Here is a 21,314-nt window from a genome sequence, read left to right on the forward strand (position 1 = left end):
TTGGAAATCCAACACCACGGTCTCCTACATTTCATGGAAAAACTTTGATTTATTTTTAATTGTTGAATTTTAATTTTAAATTTGAGAATCCAGAAGCCATTCATCTTCAACATCTTAGATGAAGTTCAAAACAGTAAGATTTTTGCAACATCTTCAACAGTAAGATTTTTGGATGCCACAATGTGAGCTCAGGGTCCTCAGTAAGATTTGAAATCTCACAAAGTTAGTCAGGCCAACCTGACTCATACATTTATGGGTCTCATCATACTTACCACAAGTAAGATTTGATGTTACTTGTGAAATGTATCTTGTGATTATTGAAGGCTTCCATATAATATAATAACATAATTAGCAATTTATAGCACAAATGTGATCTTATCAAAGCCTGAGTATAATATAAAGTTTTATTTTAAAATTCTTAATACAAGTGAAACTTTTGAATATTAAACAAACAACAATTGTGCAAGACCTAAAATATATGAATTATCGAATCTTCAAAGATATAAACCATATAATACATTTCAAGAAAATCAAAATGGTATACAAGAAAGCATGTATAATTAACAAATTTGCAGTGGTTCGATTTTGTTACAAATTTAGGTGAGACCTGGTTGAACCGAGGGCGGATTTAGAGTGGGGGATGAGGGGACACTTGCCCCCCACAAGAGTTTTCAAATTCTATGGATTAATGTCCCATTGAAATAGATTTTAGCGGCGTATATAGAAATCTGTCACTATTGTCCTCACAAATTTTTTTTCCATTCTTAATTGACCCCCACAACTATTTTTTTCACTCTTATTTGTCCCCACAAATTTTTTTTTTCTACTCTTGGCTGCCCCCAAATGAGCAAAATCTTGGCTTCACCCCTGGGTTGAACCACTGGTTCAGTGCAATTGTTAAAAACGCTGGTTTAGAGGGTAAATTCATCTTTCAACTTTGGGGTTGGTTCTATTAAGAATTTTATTAAGTGACAATTACAATAAAATCATTATGACTATTTGATTAGGTCAATATTTATAATTACACAAAAACTCCTAGAAGTGATCCATCAAATGGTGGATTTGGATTAAATCAGCTTAAATAAGAACATGACGTAGACATTGAAGATGATGACGACAATTATAATAGTGACGAGGGCATTGATCGGGATTAATAGGAGGTATGTCATCAAAATATATATAAGGAGGTATCTCAAATATTCATTAAAATTGGGGGATGCCGTCAATTTAAAAACATAATTTCATGAAACAAATGAACACTTGTCATATAAAGGAGAGAGTTTCTCCAAAATTCTGACCCCCCAATTTAGGCTTTTAGTTGATCCTAAAACTTGTTAGCTCAAGGGTCTTATTCTTCCTTTCACTGTATACATCTTATCACTGTCCACTGGTACATTCATTTTTTGTTTATACTTCCAACTTAAATGTTATCTAAGCATTGGGGTTCCATTGCGAAACTCGTCGATGTTGTTATTAGTCTTCTTTATACGTTTATATCTCTTTCATATTATATGAGTGAGATCCATTGGGACCCATTCCATGTATCATTTTCAATTTCAATGTAGTCCCTCCACCACATAATATCCATATAAAACAAGTTATATTATTGTCTTATTTCTCCATCTCCTAGAAAATACTCTCCAAGTCTACTGATTCTATTGTATAACAAATATTTTTGTAGAAAATTGTTTTGTAAAGCATATTATAATATCATATGGATGTACTTTTTATACATTTGGAAATATTAGATATTATAATAACATGTTGGTGGATTATTTGTTGAACATTTGATCTCAATTAATTACAATATTAATTATCAAAAGTACCCATTTTATATCCTTTTGTGTATGCATCATTAATTGGTGAATAAGTGACTAACAAATACATAGAGTTTGAGCCCAACTCCTTAATCATAGAGGCAATTCATACATGAGAAAATCGCGTTTCATTGATAATTTTATTTTACCATGTGTGTTGTCTTTAAATTATGATCATTCTATATAATAAAATACAATGGTGGATTACACTCAACTACAACTTTGTTAGAGTATAAAAATTGAGATAAGAGAGTGGAGTCCACACAACTCCAATTCATTATCTTTCCTCTTTTCCCCCCTTCAACTTTAGTGTTCTTCCATTCCTCCTCCCCTTTTCAATAATATCCCTCTAATTTTAGTATTTTTACTATCTTTCATCTTTTGTCCCTTTAAACCCAAAAAGGATGATCGTACTGTAGGTATAGTCTCTAACATATACTAAACACAATGATGGATCTCACTCTCTGTCTCAAGATTTATACTCCACAAACACCATATCTTGAGAGTAGGTTTTACCTTTTCTCTTTTTCCTTTTTTGATAAAGAGCCATGCTAAATTGACTAATATAGAATGCGTAGAGAACCATCAATTTTTACCTTGTGATACACAAAGAAAAAGAATCGAGGAAAAAAAATCTATGATTCTGTGCACATTCCACATCATGTTGAGTGTCCCTTTTAAAGTGAGTTTTGTGTTATTCTTTTAAAAATACATCTAACTTTATTTTCTTTTTTCTTATACCCTTTTTCTAATACTATCTCTCCAATTTTATTGATTTTCCTTCTCTCCTCTTTTTAAATAATTCCTCCTCAACTTAACTATTTTCCTTCTTTTACCCTCTTAATCCAATATCTATATAATAAAATACAACGATGGACCCCACTCATTTGTCTCAAGATTTATACCCTATAAATAATGTATCACAAAGATGGTTGTCCATCTTCCTTTGTCTTCTTTCGTATGCTCTTTTCTAATATTACCTGTAACTTTTTTGTCTTTTCACTTTTACTTATTTAAAAAATTACTCATAAAACTTTTTATATTACTTTCCTCTTTTCCCATTTTTTAATAATATATTCAAAATTTATTATTTTTCCTCTTTCATCCCCTAAGCCCCAAAGATGATGCTCATCTTGTAGGCACCAACAAACTCTAATGTATAATAAAATAAAATACAATAGTGGATCCCACTCTTTGTCTCAAGATTTATACCTCATAAATAATGTAGCTTAAGGACATGTTTTACTTTTTTTTTATCTTCTTATTATTTTAAAAAATACCTTTAATTTTATTTTCTTTCTTATTCTCTCCTTTTCCAATCTTATCTCTCAAACTCTATTGTCTTTCCTCTTCTCCTCCTCTTTTTTATAATAATAATTCTTTGACTTTATTATTTTTCTTTTGTACCCTTTTAATTCCAAAGGATTTTTTAGTAATACCACTCCAACTTTATTATTTTCCTATTTTACCCCTAACCCCAAGGAGGATGCTTGTAAACATAGGCAAACTCTAGTTTATAATAATATATCCACTTGTAAATTTGGAGTTAACTATTCCAATGAACTCCAATGATCAAGGCATGGTCATTCTACCTTATAAAAAAGTTATAGATGCTAATCATATAAATATGATGTTCAATCCCATCCTTAACTACGATCATTTCATATTTATGAGAAACTAGATAGCCAAGACTCTAGTACACAATCTGTTTAGACTTATTGTCCTAGAATGCCATCTACAAACTTTATTTCATTTCATAAAAAAATAACAAAAATATCCGACAATATTATATGTTACGTATAAATAATGATTATCTTTTTAATATGAATTATAAGATAATAAATAATGATATTAATAAAATAATGAATGATTTTCTATGGGTGCATATTTTGTATTAATGCCTTATAATATATATATATATATTTTTTACTTTAATTGATATACATCAATCACATAAAACACTAAAAAGTACACTTTCACTTTACCATCCAACATTAGCTCCACTGGTCAAATCATGATCTATAACTCCATTATTATATATAATTGAACATAAATGTTGGACACTATCTTCTGGGTATTTTTCAGTGTGTCAATTTTTACTAATGCCTTAACCTTAGGCTTTCCTTCTAAACTTGATCTCTTTTTGAAAATTGAGATAAAGAAGTACGACCACACATCACGATTTCAAGTTCATCTGTTAAGTACATGTTCACGAGTCCCACCCACTCAACTCCAAAAATGCTTTCCCTTCAAGGTTCCCGTGCACGTAGGCCAGAACATGTCTACACTACACCTAATAGATATAGGAAAAACCAGTTTAACCTAAGTTTGGCCATTATCGTATTATGGCTTGACTTTACTAATCTTTTGCAAATCCTAATATCGAATGTAGTATCGTGATCATCACTTACTCTTCCATTTGCTATTTGCACATTACGATTGTTCAATCTCTGTTTGTTACTGGTAAATTAAAAAGAAGCATAGAAATTGATACAAATTTTACCAAATCTTTGAAAAGTTTGGGAATGAAATATAATTATTTGAAAAATGAAAATAAAAATTGATGTATCATTGTAAAACTGCTCACTTTGGTCACAACAAAGAGGACTTGAAAATCAATAATTGTGGGATAAGATGGTCCCAGTGTTCCTATCTTTGAAAAGGGTTAAAGATGAATCAACAGTACTTGCGTGGTCATGTGAAAGAGATATTTGTGCTAATCAACTAACCTAATAATGATGGATGCGGGAAAAATATCTGCATTAATGCTATTTTTGATGTTCTTGCAAGGCAGACCACTCTAATATCATTTCTTTGATACTTAGCTTTCTAGTTCTCATACTCCAAAGGATTGATTGGTCTGATATAGCTAATGGATTTGGACTAAATGAACAATGAAACCCTATATTTTGGCAAGAAAAAAATAATAGATTTAAAAGGATTAAATGGGCATGAATTTTAAGCATAGGGTCCCTTTCAAGCTTTTTTGGATTTATGGATTTAACCTGAATATTTAATATTCATTAGGTAAGGAGGGATGTTAAGTTAAACCAACCGAGCTACGGGTCTAAGCCCAAGAAGGATGTTAATTAATTAGACCCATGGTTTCAAAACTCAGTTTGACGTCTCGTCCATGGACCAAATTGTCTCTGGTGTGTCAACTTGTTTCAGACAAGACAAACCATTTAACTTGATTTATAATGATTGATTTACATATATTTAACTTAAAATAATTATAATTTTAAATAAAATAAGATAGATTAAAATATGTTTAGTCATAAAATTATTTTTTAATTATATTGCCCGAGACATCTTGTTTATCTCACGAGATGATGTGAATGTTGAGACATTTTGTATATCCATATTTCTATTGAACGATATCGAGATGATCTCAATCTCATATGAGACTTAAAATCATGCTTGCACCTATTAGTCAATTTAAGGAGGAAATTACCAAAACAATAATGCATTTTTCAAAAATTACTTAATCATACATGTTTTCTTAACATTAAGAAAATTCTTTTATACTCGATTTTTAATTATATTTTTATTAGCACAATTATAAAGTACAAATTTTTGCATAGAACAAATGATGAATTTATCTTTATGCCCTTGAATTGAATGTTGGTTTATACAAACAACATATACCAAAGATGATCTACCCACCAGGGTTTAGTTGAGATGGTAAAGACGACTGAATTTGCTTCCCAGGACATACCTTCTAATCTCTATATGCCCTTCCTCATAAAGTGGTATATTCAACTACTGTCACATGCATGTAGATGATACGTGTGTCCTGTCAAAGCAAAAAAAAAAAAAAAAAAAATACCAAATATGATCTTGCAATATACAACCGTTCTTTTGAATATAAATAATTATGAAATTAGGTACATAATTATTTTCATAACATTATGATTTTGTAATTTTTATTAAATACGCTCCCATTTTTATAAAACACCTTAAGTTTAGAGAGAGATGATCACCATCTTGGTAGTAGTATTTAATTGAACTACTTGGGCCATTGGGCTAGGGCTAAAATGCCAAATTGAAATAAATTCTGGATGGACCAAAAGACACATTAATTTCAGTAGAACCTATAAAGGAGAGTGAGTGATTCACATGATGTGACTCCCCAACCCTCATCTACGCCTTTCAATTGGTGGGTCTCCTCTTAGAAAGTATATGCCAGTATCAGACGCTCTCTAGTGAAAATCATGGAGAGACAGGACCATCTATAAGATCCTCCAAACCATCTTTTGAGATTTTGCATATTTAATTCAAAATCTATTTTCCCCTTATTCCAGGATTATTGGATCCAGGGATGATCTATATCTGTAGCCAATCACCTAAATATTAAAATTACTGAAGCACCAGGAATACGTTTGGTGAGCGCTTCTCGCATTTTAATTTTGGCCCTTACAAGTGCTTTTCGGGTTCAAATTAACAGTTGGTGAAGACTTGAAAGTGCATCCCTGCTTCCATGGGAAGCCAAAATTAGGCATAAGAGAGAAGGGCCTCAGCTCTATTTTTCGAATGAGTTGCATTGATATTTCAGTTAATGAATAAAATACATATAAAATATTTTAAGATATGAAATCAATCATCAAAAGTCCAAATTTCTAATATAATTACTGAAATTTCCAAAAAAATTATTTTCCAAAGAGAATAAATACTCTTAAATCTTAAACACTGTTATCAAATAACTAATCCCTTCCACTACCATAAAAAATAAGAGTAATGATAAAATGACTCCCCCCACGTGGCATACTCAATTAACTCCCTTAATGTGACATGTACGAGAATCGTAGATCTGTACTCCTCAGGATACACAATGGCACATCCCCATAAAAGTTCAGTTGTGTATTTCGAGGAGTACATATCTACAGTTCTAACACATGTCATGTCAGGGGAAGTTGATTGAATATGACAAGTGGGGGGAGTCATTTTATTACGATTCAAAAAATAATTCCCTTCCATAGAACACGATGCCCTCCAAAATGAGGCCTAATGTATGGTTGGCAGCCATTTTTGAGTAATACATTGGGCAAAATGAAGAGCTTAAATCAGTTTCGAAATCGAATTTGGATTTGATTTTGAAGTTCTATACCAATGTAGGATTTCATTTCCAGTTAAACCAGTCTTTAAGGTAGAAGAGTACTAGAAAAGGAAAGCTGCCCGTTGGCGGGAAACCGTGATTTAAGAGACATAAAAGTGGTGGTCCTTCACACCAGGATGCAGGTACAAAGATGCAACTGGACATGCTCTCCCAGCCAAGGATACACTATGCATACATGAGTTCAACGTCATGCCAGGCCTATCACATGGCCTGGGCCAACATATTGCGGGACACAACTAACTTTGATCGCATGCAGGGAAGGTATTCATCTTATATATGTCTTAAAACACACGCCTCCTCTTTCTTAATGCTAATGCAATTGATGTGTGTGGTCCGACCAGGTCCAATCGGATTTAGTAATAAAATTGGTTCAGTTAGTAAATTATGGAGTTTTTGAAAACCATCCTGTTGAGTTTAGTCCCACATCAGACACTCCTTGCCAATTGGTTTTGAGTTGGACTCTTAAATTTATCATGATATCAAAGCAGGCCTTTCTCTTTTTTCACGTCACCCAATTTATATCTCTATATGTTTTGGCCCAGTCTAGCCCATATGTGTGGGGGCGTGTTGAGTTTAATCCCACATCGAAAACTCATTGCCTCATCTCTCTCCTTATAAGCTTGGGCCTCTCCACTCATAACCAATTGGTTTTGAGTTGGACCCCCAAATATAAACAAACATAAATAATTTTTGGATAACATGCATATTTCAAAAAAAAAATTAATGAATGTAAATTGCTCCAAAAAAATTGAACAAGTTTCAAGCAACCTATTTGACGGATTTTGATCCAATCTTCGATTCGATTTTCAAAAACACTGGTGTGGATGAAGAAATCTTCCTCTAACACCTCAAGATACATGACATTTTTCATGAAAATCATCTTTGTTCTCTTCCAAAAGCACTTTAGTCAATGATGGTGGGGTGCTTGCAATTTTTTACTCATACACTCAAAATTGTTCTAAATCCAATATAGTATATATTTACTTCATAGAAAATTGCGTATGTTTGTCAATTCTCAAAGATATGTTTTGGTATTTTTTTTCTTGGGTACTTTCATAATTGCTCTTTTTTTATCACATCTACAAGACATGGTATGGTTTGATTGTCAAAGGATTAGGCAACCTCAATTTGCTTTGGTGACAAAGGTGATTTCAAAGATTGGTTTAACTGGAATTGAAAATCCCAGTTTTGGATCCTGTTTATTGGAATGAATTTGAACCGGATTCAAAAAATTGAACTGATTGAGAGTCGAAATTAATAGGAACCGAGAGAATTTAAGAATTCCAATTTCGGTTCCTTTAGGAACCAAACTATTGCTAATGGATTTCTCTTTTTGAGAGGTTGATAAAAAGATTCACTTTCACAAAGATTGCATGCTAGTTATATATCGTGGCCGTTTAAAAAGAAACTCAAGAAAATGATTCCATAAAAAGCCATAGAAGGAACGGTTAGGTGAAGGGAGGAGACCTTCAATCATGGTTATACTTATAGGTGCTCATCTAACGGTTATAATTTTCAGATGAGCAATAAATATAAATATTACTAAATAAATTTGTTGGAAATAGTAGACAGAAAGCGGGGATAGCTCAGTTGGGAGAGCGTCAGACTGAAGATCTGAAGGCCGCGTGTTCGATCCACGCTCACCGCATTTTAAATATTTTTTAATCTGTAGGAGCTGTGACTTGCATTATCTATCAAGGTTGGTCTTTTGACTGGTTAATTTGGTTACCAAACACATATACAGTTATATACCTTAGCTCATTTTCTTTTGAATTTTTCCTAATAAGATTCTTTGCTTTCATATGGGTTCAAAGAAGGAGAGACCTCATTCGGCAACCTAACAAAGCTCTGAAGGGACTAGAGTTGTTGAGATTATGGATCAAGAGAAAGGAAAAACATATATAAAGTATCATAACAGTATGAAACTTGTAGCAGAGAACCATGGAAGTGGTGCACATATTAAGAATAAATTGAATAGTGGTAAGGGCGGAGCCAGAATTTTCTTGTAGTGGAGGCAAACTATAATTAATGGTAAGGTTGAAGAATTTGAAGATGAATGAATGGTTTTGGAGAGAATTCAAAGGTTTTTTGTTAGAGTATGAAGAAAAGGGTTTTTAAGTCATTTCTCTTTAATTTATGAGATGAGGCCCAAGTCAAGGGGAAGTCTTACCTTCAAAAACATAAGCTGTCTTAAACATCCACTAGAAGGCCTACATGCCCCCCTCAACCTCGGTCTTATGATATCTAATAGACAATTTATTTGATTACATTATTCTCTTCAACCTAAAATAAAAAACTTTTAAAATTTGATCTTCCAAAATCAGTTATCTTCAACTTTTTGAATAAAAATTTTATCCTAGTTTTCAATCTTAAGATAGATACTTTTAACTTCAAATCGAAAGAACAAGATGGGGTTTAAGAAGTAGAAGATGATGGGATTTTTATAGAAAATTCTAAGGTTTTATAGAAGTGACTAAGACAATGTTCAACATGATAGATTGAAGATTGAAGATGACTAATTCTAAGAAGAAAAAAACATTCATTACAATTTGAAAATAAGGGTATTTAGGTCATTTTTTGTTAGTCTAGAAAAGAAAAATAGGTAGAGGGGGCATGCCATCAATTTGAAAACAAAAGGTGGGGTTATCTAAAATATTCACCGAAGAGTAAGGGGGTGTCTAATCACCTAAATATTTTAAGCGGAAATTGAAGAGAGGTGAAGAGAGTGGGGGAACAAGGTCAAATGAAACATGTTTTTAGTTGAAAATGAGGGTTATCTCAAATTAAAGCATAAATGCAAGGGTACCCAAAATACTCAAATGAGAGTTATCTCAAATTAAAGCATAAATGCAAGGGTATCTAAAATACTCAATTGCCACCCCCCTCCTACACACACACACACACACACACACACACAATTTCTGCCCTTGAAGTTGGGTTATACGGAGTAACGAGTCCACCTAATGGTCCAGTGTACATTTCGTTGGATTATATCAGTTGTAGCTCAGATCACCATTTGCTTGTTAGTACAGAACTTTCCGAGTCTTGCTCTTCCATTCAATTTTATCTAGAGCCTATAACATTAGCACATTAAAAAAGGGATGAGAGACAATTTACATGATTCGACTATGTTACCTACATCCAAACAAGTTGAAACCACTCAATTTTTCATATAATTGAGATTGCAAGGCCTCACTTTGCAGATCTCAATCTTAGGAGCTTCTATTCGATTCAAAACTTCCTCTTCCAATGTGGTCTTTCAATATCCCTCCAAATTGGGGCTTTAATAAGTCTTCAACATCCTCTCCTTTTTTAGCACCTTCAACTCTGGCTTTCATTAGACATGTCCAAGCCATCTTAATTAAAATCTTTAGTTGATTTGTCTCTAATCATACACACATAAAGCACACATGAGATGTGGGATGCTAAAATTGTTGTATAAATGTCTGATATCATGTTGTACTACATAGAACGGGGGAGCAAAACCTCCCCCCTATAATTGGGAGTTTTTCATGTTAGTAACTCTCAATTATACAAGTAGAGATTTTTAACATCTTAAAATTTAAGAGAAAATTATTCTTATTCTGTTCCATGAATGTAGACACTACCAAACCATGTAAATCTTTGTGTTTTGTGTGATTGTATCATCTTTACTATTTTAATTTTTTTTTTCACAAAAATAATAAATGTCTCGCTCTCACACACTACCACCACCCACACTAAGCAGCTAAATGAACTAGAAAATAATAAACGAAAATGGCAACAACAATGCTCATGGTCATATGCACATCACTTAGAATTTTGATTACTTTAAAACCCCTTGATACATCCTATTATATCAAAAAAGAAAAAAAAGGAATTTTCCATGATAGGGTACATAAACATGGGGAAACAAATCTTCAATGAAGGAATTGAAGAATGCTTTGTACAAATCATTTACATACACGTGACACATCTCAATCAAAATTTAAATAATGCTTACAAAAAAGATCACAATTTACACAATTCACATCTCTCTTCCCAACTTGCTCCTTGTCCATTGCTCTTCCTCAGGAGAATGGAACAATGCAACAGTAATGTCAGCAAGCTTTTTTCCACTCATTCGGGTCCTGTAACACCGTTCTTGCTTCGGAGCATTAGGTGCTTTGCTTGCTTCTTCGGGATCACTCAAAGGTCTCGAACTACCAGTTTTCGATGGGGTGCGAAATGCAAAATGCCAGCGCTTGGCAATTAATGCCTATACAAGGGCAAACAGTAAAGATGAATTAAAAACCAGGGAACCATCTGAGAGGGGCAAAGTAAAAAAAAAAATGAAAATGAATGTTTTTAGAGAGATTCTGATGCCAGTTCATATGTAAATCACCAAAGAATTAGCACATATCTTGGGACGGCATTAGTAAAAGTTGGTAATGTTAACTAGATTTCAAGGATTGTGAACTTACAGCTTCCCGGATCGATTCTGAAACATGGAAAAGTTGATCAAGATCTTCATGATCCACACCACATAATATCATAACCTGCAAAGAACACAAATATTATTAAGAACCAATCCCTCGAAATAGATTTATACAAAGCAAGCTTCTTGTTTACAATACATACCAATATATCTTGTGGTACGGATTCCAATATGGACCTTTCGGAGTTCAAATTTCTTGTAGCATTATATGGCTTCTTCAATGGTGTTCCGAAAGGAGAATCATGGAGGCATTTATAGTTTGAAACGAGTATTCTTTTCTTACCCATTGCTCCCGTACGACGAACAATGCCTAATCCTTCATCTACTCTATTGAAATTCGAAGAATTCACACTAACATGCTTCATTTTAGTAGAACAGTTCTTCCCCAATGCCATCCTTAAGCTATTTTGGAGCTCACAGAAACAGATACCCACCAAAGCTCTGTATTAACTGTAAGAAATACAATAATTAAAATCCAGATTACTTAAATTCCAAATTGAAAAATCTACAACATTCACCAAAAGAAAACCCTAATCTCAGATTACAAAGAGGAACCCTTATCTCACAAGATCAATGAAACAAAAAATCACAATTTTCAATCTTCCTTATGCAAAGTAACAGAAATCTAATCCCAAGGGCTAGTTTAAAAAAAAAAAAAAAAACAGCTCATTTTAATAAGTAAAAACCCCAATTTCATAACTAGAAATGGAATCCAGAAAATAAAAATAAAAATAAAAATAGGTTGGACAATAAATCATAACCCCAGATTGAACCATTCTTCAAAATCGAATCAAAAGCAGTTTCAAAAATCAAATTTTTATTCAAAGCTTCCTTGCACTGAGATTAAGCTCTAAATCGTCAGACACAGAACCAATTCATTCAACATAAATGAACAAAAAGCAGTTAAAGAAAAACACATTTTTATTCAAAATTCTTCTCAACTAACAGCAAAACGCTTTCATCAAACCCTAAATTCATGGACAAAAAAAGGGGGGAATTATTAGAAACAAAGAAACAACTGCGTATTAAACTCTAGAGTCATCCAATAACCACACATTCAAACACCCATTCATCGAAATTGAGAAAAAAACCAGTTTCATATTGAAAAACTACCAAAGCAAATATCAATCAGTCATCCATACCTGATAAACACCCACGAAATTTTCACCAGAAAACGAATAAAACCCTAACTTCTCACAGAAGCTGCGATAAACCCTAACTCTATGAAATTCTGTAAAATCTAGTTGAGGAGAGATTGAAACCTGACTAAAATTGTCCAACAATTTTCCGACCTTTATAAACCCCAACACAAATATCGAGGAGGGTTCTCGAAAGACCTCGAATGCCCTGCTTTTGATTCGGCCTGTCTATGTGGCGATATCTAAGGGCCCAGCTGTATCTACGAAGTGTACGAGTTACTTACACGTGTTTCGTAATTATTACTTTTTTAAATTTAGTTTCGCTAAAGTAGCCGTTGTAAGAGGAAAACGTGTCCGGTACAGAGTAGATAGAGTTTGGAAGGAAAGTTCGTTGTGCTGAAGGTCCGTTTAAGTCGGTGATGTCGGCTGCTTGAACAGCACGCCATCTGCATTGAGCATCTAGCCGTACACGTGTCAAGATGTACTTATCAAAGCATGAACTTGGTGGGCCCTCAATTAGAAAGTCAAATCAAGAAGAGGTCCATAAAATGGATGGTGATGCAAATTTCAAGCTTGATAACTACATAGGACCTGATCCATCATCCCAACATGATGTTGGTCAACTAATGCAAAGCCCATTAGACATTTAGTTGGTGCACGATGGTGTGTGTTAGTCAAATATTTGACCCCAAAGTACTACTCCTGATTCGGGTTTGATGTGAGCACCTTACATAAACCACTTATGTGGAGGTAAAAGAAACCTACACGTTGAGAGGACATAAAAGATTGATTTTGAAAAATGCTGAAATGACAAAAAGTGCTTACTGTGATTCTCACAATCTGATGTGGGATGTGCATATAATCATAGATATGTTTTCTCCCGATAAGAGTAAAAATCATTTACGGTTATGTATGCATGTTCACGACAAAATTGTGAGAATCACAGTAAATGCTTTGTGTCACCCTAGAGTGACTTTTTCAAAAAAGATTGATTTGATAGATGAGTACATGTGAAAATGTCCAGTGGAAACCGATGAGATTGATATTCAGATATTTCTTCTTATCTAATGATTTGATCTTGTAAGTGAAACCACCACTTAATAGCATGTTCCTGTTGTAGCCAACCCACATTTCATGTTAGGTTAATTATACATAGGTGTTAGATGTGAACCATTGACACTAACCATTCAGTGCAATTTTGTGAAGACATGAACGATTATTGTGGACCACACTAGCTAAGTTGGAGATGATTACCAAGAGGATTAGTGTGGAATGCGGAACATGTTGGTGGAGCCAAAGACAACCACCTGAAAGTACAAAGATGAGCTTCGGTTTGCCTAGTAGGACTAAGGATTTTTTACTTGGAGTATTAATTTTGATTCTTGTAAAATTGGATGTGACCTACTAGTCCGGACCAAACATGTAAAAATAGATTTTAAATTTGATATATATATATATATATATATATGTTTACTGTAGAGGATCAATACTATATTTTGTTTGGGTGAGGCCAGTTATATTGACACATTAGGACACTCTTAAGAGCAGGCCAAACTTTTAAAAAAGTTATAAAAAAAATTAAAAGAAAAAAAAAACTTTTTAAGGGTGCCTTCACTTATTCAGTCCAATGAACTCATCCCCTTCTTCATCTTCAACTTAAACGAACTAGGAAAGGCGACATCCTAAAATCAGTTGCTAGATCGTCAATTCCACTAAAAAAAATCTCCATTTTGCCAAATTTAACAAAATTGGCTCACAAGGCTCTTTTTTTGTATCAAAATACACTCCTTTGTATATAGATACATTGAAGAAAAAATAATATCTTTTTGTCATTCCTGTAGAATGAAATATCTCAGCCCATCCTATACATCGAAGCAAATGGCTTGTCTTAAGGGGGAATGGAATATATTGAAACAGAGGATAAGCTTTTACGTTATGTTTGGATTAAGAGAAATGAACAGAAGAGAAGAGAAGGGAAGAGAAAATAAATGAGTCTCTCCATTTCTCTTGTTTGGATTGTTAAGTGGGGAGAGAAGAGAAAAGACTTGGAGAGAAGAGGAGAGAAATCCTTTTAAAATGTTTTATAGTTCCAACTCTGCCCTTAGATCTCTTTTTAACATATTTTAAAATTTTAAAAATTTTCCAAGTTCTCTATTGTCAATCCAAACATGGTGGAGAGAAGTTGAATTTGTCCTCTCTTCTTTTCCCTCCTCTTAATGAATTTCTCTTCTCTCCCCTTCTCTCAATCCAAACATAATCTTAGAGTAAATACCATGTCAGAAGGGTCATTTCAACATGCACAATGGCATGCCTTAGACACTACGTCCAACGCTAGTACATGATTTTCCCCTCCCTACTTTTTCCATTTATATAGTGAATTGACCAATGCATACTTCTATTTATTTGAAGATCTCATACATGTTAATTTGAAGCTAAATCTCTTTATGGCTAATTTAATTGTTCTTTACAAATATTTTTCACATTAATATGAGTAGGGCCTTTTTGTGAGTATATGAAGAAGATGGTGAATATGATAGATTTACCATCCATCTAAACTAAGTCAATATACATCAATGTTGTTTGTCTAGTCGAAGGAGAAGATACCTGATATAAGGGAATTCCCCATGAGAGAAAAAGGGAGATAAGAGGATGTGAGAAAAAGTGTAAATGAGACCCTTTTGCAAGAAGAGATGTGAAGATTAGGGTTACCATATCTTTTATTTTTGTGCCCTAGAACTCTCTATTAAAGACAAAATAGGTGGTGCATGACTAAAAGATCACTCTTTCATCTAATGACCCATCAGATGCAATAAATTACAAAATGTAGGGTATAGGATGCATAGTCATGCGGGTTATCATCTCTTGATCTCTAAACAAACATCCTTTTATTCCCCCTATCCCATATTGATGGTACTTCACCACCTTACATATAATCAATTTATGCAAGTCGATTCATTTTTCACAATATATAATTTGTTGCTATGATTTGATTTTTCTAAGTGTTTTTTACCTTTTTGGATTTTTAGCACTTTTCATCATGAGTATTCCATGCATGAGTCTGCACTCAACATAAATCTCATGAACTAAATTTTTTTGCCCAGAGCTCACACAAATCCGGAATCTACCAATCACATGAACCCCCCTAATTTACAAAATTAACTTTGCTAGTTACAAAACTACCCTTGAGTGTTTGATTTGACATGCATTGAAGAGTCTATGAGCAAAAATCACCCGTCTCTACAGTGGACTAAAAAATATTTGGTTTCTTCTTGAAAAACGAGCAAATGAGATTTTGGCCACAAAAATACATGAGCAAGAAGTAGAACATTTATAATTGGGACTGCCAACCCAAAAACAACACTAGAGTTTGTTGTGATTAAACATATAGTAGATTAGGAAAAATGAAGATCTTGTAGATTGGCTAGAACTCCAAATGGTGATCTTGTCAAGGAGGATATTTTTTAAACATAAACTAAACTTTGCTTATCAATTCGTATTTCCAACTGAATCTCCTTCAAGTTTTTTAGATTAGTTTTCGACCGCTTAAGCTCCTATTTTCTAACATCAAGAAAGTAATTATTAAGAAAACATATGCAATCGAAACAAGAAAACGAATCGAAAAATAAACACAAGATGCAATCACACAAAGAAACACAGAGATCTTATGTGATTCCCTCAGGATTGAGGTACGTTCACGAATCACACTGATTCCACTGTGAAGAAAACTAGTGGTTACAGATTACACCTTTACACCAAAACTAGAAATATAAATACCCCAAGAAATCTAACTAGGGTTTTACGTAATATTAGTGAAATTACAAAAATACCCTTGAAAATTTTCTTTACAATACTTCCTTGTTGACCAGTACTATCAAACTCCACATGCCACAACCGTTACAATAATCTAGCACACCTCCAATGTCAATCAAGCAATGAAACCCATTTTAAATCTAACCTAAAATCAGTTTTTTTTTTTTTTCCTACATTAAGATTCAATAAGAATGATAATAAGAAGAAAATTACCACAAGAAATGTACTATTAATGGTGAGAACGTTGACATGATCAACATTAGAAAGAAGATCACACATAGGAGAAGGAACCTTGAATCCATTCAAAGGTGGGACACAAAGCATTACATCTTCCAACTTTGAGACATCTCCAGAAATTGAAATTTTGAATTAATTTCCATGAATTGTGACATCTAATTGACCCATATCCAATCTTTATCACATCTTGCATGGCCAGAAAGACAAGATGTACTCACATACATCCTCATCACATACATCCTCATCAAGATCGGTGATTTGGGTTTCTTTATGACTCTTTCTTCTTCTCTTTATTTGTGGTTCCAACATGACTTAGGTTTCCATACTCAAAAGAAATTATAAAAAAAAAAAAAAAAAAAAAGCTTCTTTTCTTCTTCTTAGTGCCGCTTAACAAGAAGAAAACATAGAGAAAAGTGCAGGGGAGATGAATAAAGTATGATAGGCAGGTTTACAGGGTTGAAGCATAGAGATACGAGAGAATCAAATATATCAAATCATGAATCATCCCTTTTTTTTTTTTTTTTATAGGGAGAGCTGTTACACCCCAACTTTTACTTATTGCACCCCCGATTTCTTCAATAATTTTTCACATCCAATTAATGATTAAAACACACTCTTGAAGTACTACATTAGCAATCCAACACCATAACCATCCAGATTTCATGGAAAAACTCAAATTCAAAAAACAAGAAAATTGAAAAAACAATTTATTTTTGGCTTAATCTAAGGTTCTGAAAAGGGACGACAATCGAACTTCCATGGAACACATAAATTTAAAATTAAAATTTAATGGTAAAAATTAGAAAAAAAAAATTAAGTTTGTTTTTTGAAAGTTCATAGATCCTCTACAATTTTGAAGCATTGGATCATGTTTTTCAATGCCACAAGGTGAGCCCATAAAATTGCAAACGCATTTCCAGTGATAACAATGTTACTGAAGATAAATGAGATTCTATTGATTTCTTTGATTAACATTACGCCCCAAAAGGGTTTGCATAGAAATAACATAGAATCCTAAATATAAATTAAATATCGATAATCTTATCAAATCAAATCAAATCTTTCTAAAGATAGAATCTATCCTAATCTCCATAAATGTCTATCCTAAACTCCATAGGAATGTGATTTGGTGTATTGCAATACACCTTATTACGATGCATCTTACCTAATACTCCCCTCCCTACACCCTCTCCATGCAACAAAAGAGAGGAAGCACACCATGCGGGAAGATCAATACAAGAGTTCTTCTTTCTTAACTGAGAAAACCCATTTGAAAGCACAACTCCGAATGAACAATTAATAGTAGAATTACAAACAGCCAAAAATAGAGGGGATGTAATTGAGATAGAGTTTTAGAAGGACAAACATAAAATAGAAAACTCAAAGTGATCTATATTAAGAACTAACATCTCATGGTGACAGATCTCCAATATAAAAAAGAAAAAAGAAAAAAAAGAGAGATCAAATTGTAGGGTTGAAGCAAAGATCTCAATCTTTGAATATAGATATATATATCATTAATATTCCACCTCTCATAAGTACCAATATTAACCTTACATAATAACATATTTAATCAAATAGAAGAACCTGAAATTCTTGGCTCTAATATCTTGATTTTTCCAGCTTTGTGGTTTCTCTAGAACTAAATGACAATTTTAACACTGGAAGAGTTTTGCTGTGCAGAAGTGCAGTTCAACCGCAAACCCAATTTGCAAATGTTACATATGCATAATTTGCAAATGTAAATGGAATTTTAAAAAAATTGTCAATTGGAGAAAATTTCCAATTACTTTGTTACTCAAATTATACAGAGATTGAGATAGAAAATATCTAAAGACATGTATTCCTTCGACAAAATGTCCATCTTTTGATAAAGTTAAATGGGGAGAGGGGGTCCAATGATGTATTCTCACAGTATGACAACCGTTGCACATGCACCATATGTGATGTTGTGTGCACCAATTCCCAAGACTACTGCGATGTCACATTGTTAGGTCCATGGATTAGAAGTTTAATTTGCCTATTTCCCTCCAAAGCGTTGAACATTGGTGTAGAAGATCCCCAATGAGCCAACAATCATTCATTGGTCTCAGACTTCAATCAGTCATGGTCTATTACCCAACTACTCCCAGGCAATGTCAGAACACCTCTCTCTTTCATCTCACTCCTCACTCTCTCCGCTTCCTCGAATCTCCCCGCAGCAGCATAAATGGTCGCTAACAATACATAATTGCCTGCATTGTCCGGCTCTATCTCAAACAAAACTCTCCCAGCTATCTCTGCAAGCTCGACCTCCCCATAACTCCGACAAGCCCCTAGAAGTGCTCCCCAAGCCTTAGCAGTTACCTTCATTGGCATTTCTCTTATAACCTCATAAGCCTCATACAACCTTCCCGCTCGACTCAAAACATCAACCAAACATGCATAATGATGACTGCTAGCTTCAACACCATAATTGTTCCGCATTCGTGTAAAATACTTCTGGGCCTCATCTGCTAACCCCGCGTGACTACAAGCTTTCAACACCCCAAGAAAGGCAATAGCATCGGGTCTTACTTTCGCCGATTCCATTTGTTGGAAGATCAATAGTGCGTTTTTGGCCTCCCCATGCAGTGCATAGGCCGAGACCATGCTACTCCATGCAACTACGTCTCTTTCAGGCATTCGTTCAAAGATATACCTCGCATTGACGAGACACCCACATCGGCCGTAGGCTTCTACAAGTCCACTACTCAAATGGGGATGTGAATCAATGTCATTCTTAATCGAATATTCGTGAATTTCTTTAATCAGGTTCAAAGCCGCTAAACCGATGCACGTAGGTATAAGAGCAAGAATTGTAATTAAATTTGGCTTCAAACCATGCGTTTGCATTCTTCTATAAAAAGCAAGAGCTTTGGAAGAGCCATCATCCAATTCGGACAAAGCGGCAAGGATCGAATTGAAAGAAGATGCATTAGGTGAAACATCCATGATTTCAAACAAATGGAGTGCAGTGGAGAGATTGTTAGAGCGAGAATAGAGCGAAATCATAGCACTCCACACAACAACATTACGTTGGGGAATTTCGTCGAACAGTTTTCTGGCTATGGTTACTGAGACACATTTCCCATACATGTCGATAAGAGCACAGGCCACAAAAGGGTTGGAGAGGAGAGAGAGTTTGGTTATATGGGCATGGATAGAGGTGGCAAGTTGTGGGCGGTGAAGTGCAGCACAGGACTTGAGAGCGAGGGGGAAGACATAAGGGTCAAGGGTGAGGGCAGGGGAGGCGTGCATGTGGTGGAACAGAGCGAGGGCTTGGTCATGACGAGATTGGTTGACATGAGAAGCCAAGAGCTTAGTGTATGAAAGTAAGCGTTGATGGTTGGCATTGTAGACACTCATGTTTTCATGTTTGGATGTAGGACAACAAGGGCTAGTTGACTAGTACATCGTATTGACACTCATGTTTTTATGCTTTTTAAGTGTGTTTTAAAATCTGGACCGGAACCATGGTCCAACCAGAGTGGACCGAACTTCATATAAAATTGGTTTGGTCAAAGGACCACCACTGTCGACGATGAACTATTTTAGTTGAGTCTTATTTGGCATACGAAAACTAGGTGAGAGGTAAATCTCAAGATCACAAGCGTTCTGCTTCCCAATCTTGGACCTAAAACTCTTGCTTTTGACACTCGTTTGCTTTTGGCACTTGTTAGCAGCGATAAGCCGGCTCAACACTATCAGGGCTCACTCCACCAGACAGAGATGCACGGGATAGTCCCTTTTTAATTTTTAAAGTGACTTTTTTTTTGCTCACAAAATTTCTCGTGACAGTACTCACAAAATGTCTACTGTGTGCCACATCAAGTCTAACGAGGATAATTTTGTAAATTATGGATGCCATTCAATACATGCAAACTCATGTGATTGGTTGATCCTCCATTCTACAAGCACTGTGAGCAAAAAAAATCTATTTAATTTTTATGAGGACTTTGAGTTCTTCCTACTTCAATCCTCAATCTGGTTTGAAGACATTGCTTTAATTCTTGCTCTAATAGTTTGTTAATATACAATGCTATTATGGTGTGGGGACAATAACTGTCCTTCAGTGCTTTCGAGTTCCAATTCAACACCAACTGTGAAAAAGAAAAAAAAGAATAAAAGAGAAAATTCCCAACATTAAGTTATATTAAATCAGTTAATTAATTGAAATTTTAATAGGCAGCGTAGGATATTACACGGGTACACATGTCACCCCTTCCACAAGAACTACGTATACTGGCATAAACCAATTTCTATTAACTTTATTCCACAAAAGATTATCTAAGTTTAGGTAGGGGAGGAGATATCCATAAATATCACCATCTTCTAGAAAGAAAGCTTGTGAGAACTACTTCTTTCATGTCTTGGAAAGACAGAATATGATGGAGAATTCTCTTCATCTTCTTCATGTTGGATGAATTTTCTTCCATAGTTCTCTGTTCTTCTATCACCCCTTCCCCTTTCAAACAACAATCGGCTCCACCGCAGAGGCAGAACGTATTGTGAAACAAGAGCCAATTTATATGATGAACCAACTTAACTAAACCATGAAGAATCTCCAACATTTTAGTAGTAATTGAAAATTCTGATATTATATTAGTTCTAACTAAGATATTTCGGTACTTAGCATAAACCTTTATCTTTTATTGTTTTTTTTTTCTTTTTGTATTGGGTAAGTTGTTTAGTATATTAAAGTAAGACTACTTGATTCT

At 34.2% G+C, this 21,314-nt stretch overlaps 2 protein-coding genes and 1 non-coding gene across 3 annotated transcripts; 1 reads left to right on the forward strand and 2 right to left on the reverse strand.

Moving 5' to 3' along the window:
* Positions 1–8,508: 8,508 nt before the first annotated feature.
* TRNAF-GAA (transfer RNA phenylalanine (anticodon GAA)) lies at positions 8,509–8,581 on the forward strand. Its single transcript has one exon. It is a non-coding gene; the product is annotated as a tRNA-Phe (tRNA).
* Positions 8,582–10,716: 2,135 nt separating this feature from the next.
* Positions 10,717–12,712, reverse strand: LOC147392136 (F-box protein At1g61340-like). Its single transcript, XM_086417361.1, has 4 exons — positions 12,532–12,712; positions 11,533–11,839; positions 11,376–11,450; positions 10,717–11,170 (listed from the first exon to the last, which is right to left on the reverse strand). Exons 2-4 carry the CDS (start codon positions 11,782–11,784, stop codon positions 10,940–10,942), a joined length of 558 nt encoding a protein of 185 aa, XP_086273487.1. The 5' UTR covers positions 11,785–11,839; positions 12,532–12,712; the 3' UTR covers positions 10,717–10,939.
* A 5,099-nt stretch (positions 12,713–17,811) lies between these two features.
* LOC147392137 (Tetratricopeptide repeat (TPR)-like superfamily protein) lies at positions 17,812–20,325 on the reverse strand. The gene has a single exon (XM_086417222.1). The coding sequence runs from the start codon at positions 19,960–19,962 to the stop codon at positions 18,676–18,678; it is 1,287 nt and encodes a 428-aa protein (XP_086273348.1). The 5' UTR covers positions 19,963–20,325; the 3' UTR covers positions 17,812–18,675.
* Positions 20,326–21,314: the final 989 nt, after the last annotated feature.

The sequence above is a fragment of the Akebia trifoliata genome, chromosome 11 (assembly GCF_017979445.1).
Source record: "Akebia trifoliata isolate Shusen 1 chromosome 11, ASM1797944v1, whole genome shotgun sequence".
NCBI lineage: Eukaryota > Viridiplantae > Streptophyta > Magnoliopsida > Ranunculales > Lardizabalaceae > Akebia > Akebia trifoliata.

What these genes read in the sequence shown, in the direction of transcription:
- LOC147392136 (XM_086417361.1), bottom strand. Translation starts at nt 11,784, where the DNA reads ATGGCATTGGGGAAGAACTGTTCTACTAAAATGAAGCATGTTAGTGTG. An exon ending in CCGTACCACAAGATATATTG is followed by an intron (nt 11,451 to 11,532) that starts GTATGTATTGTA and finishes TGTTCTTTGCAG; the next exon opens with GTTATGATATTATGTGGTGT. An exon ending in CAGAATCGATCCGGGAAGCT is followed by an intron (nt 11,171 to 11,375) that starts GTAAGTTCACAA and finishes GCCCTTGTATAG; the next exon opens with GCATTAATTGCCAAGCGCTG.
- LOC147392137 (XM_086417222.1), bottom strand. Translation starts at nt 19,962, where the DNA reads ATGAGTGTCTACAATGCCAACCATCAACGCTTACTTTCATACACTAAG.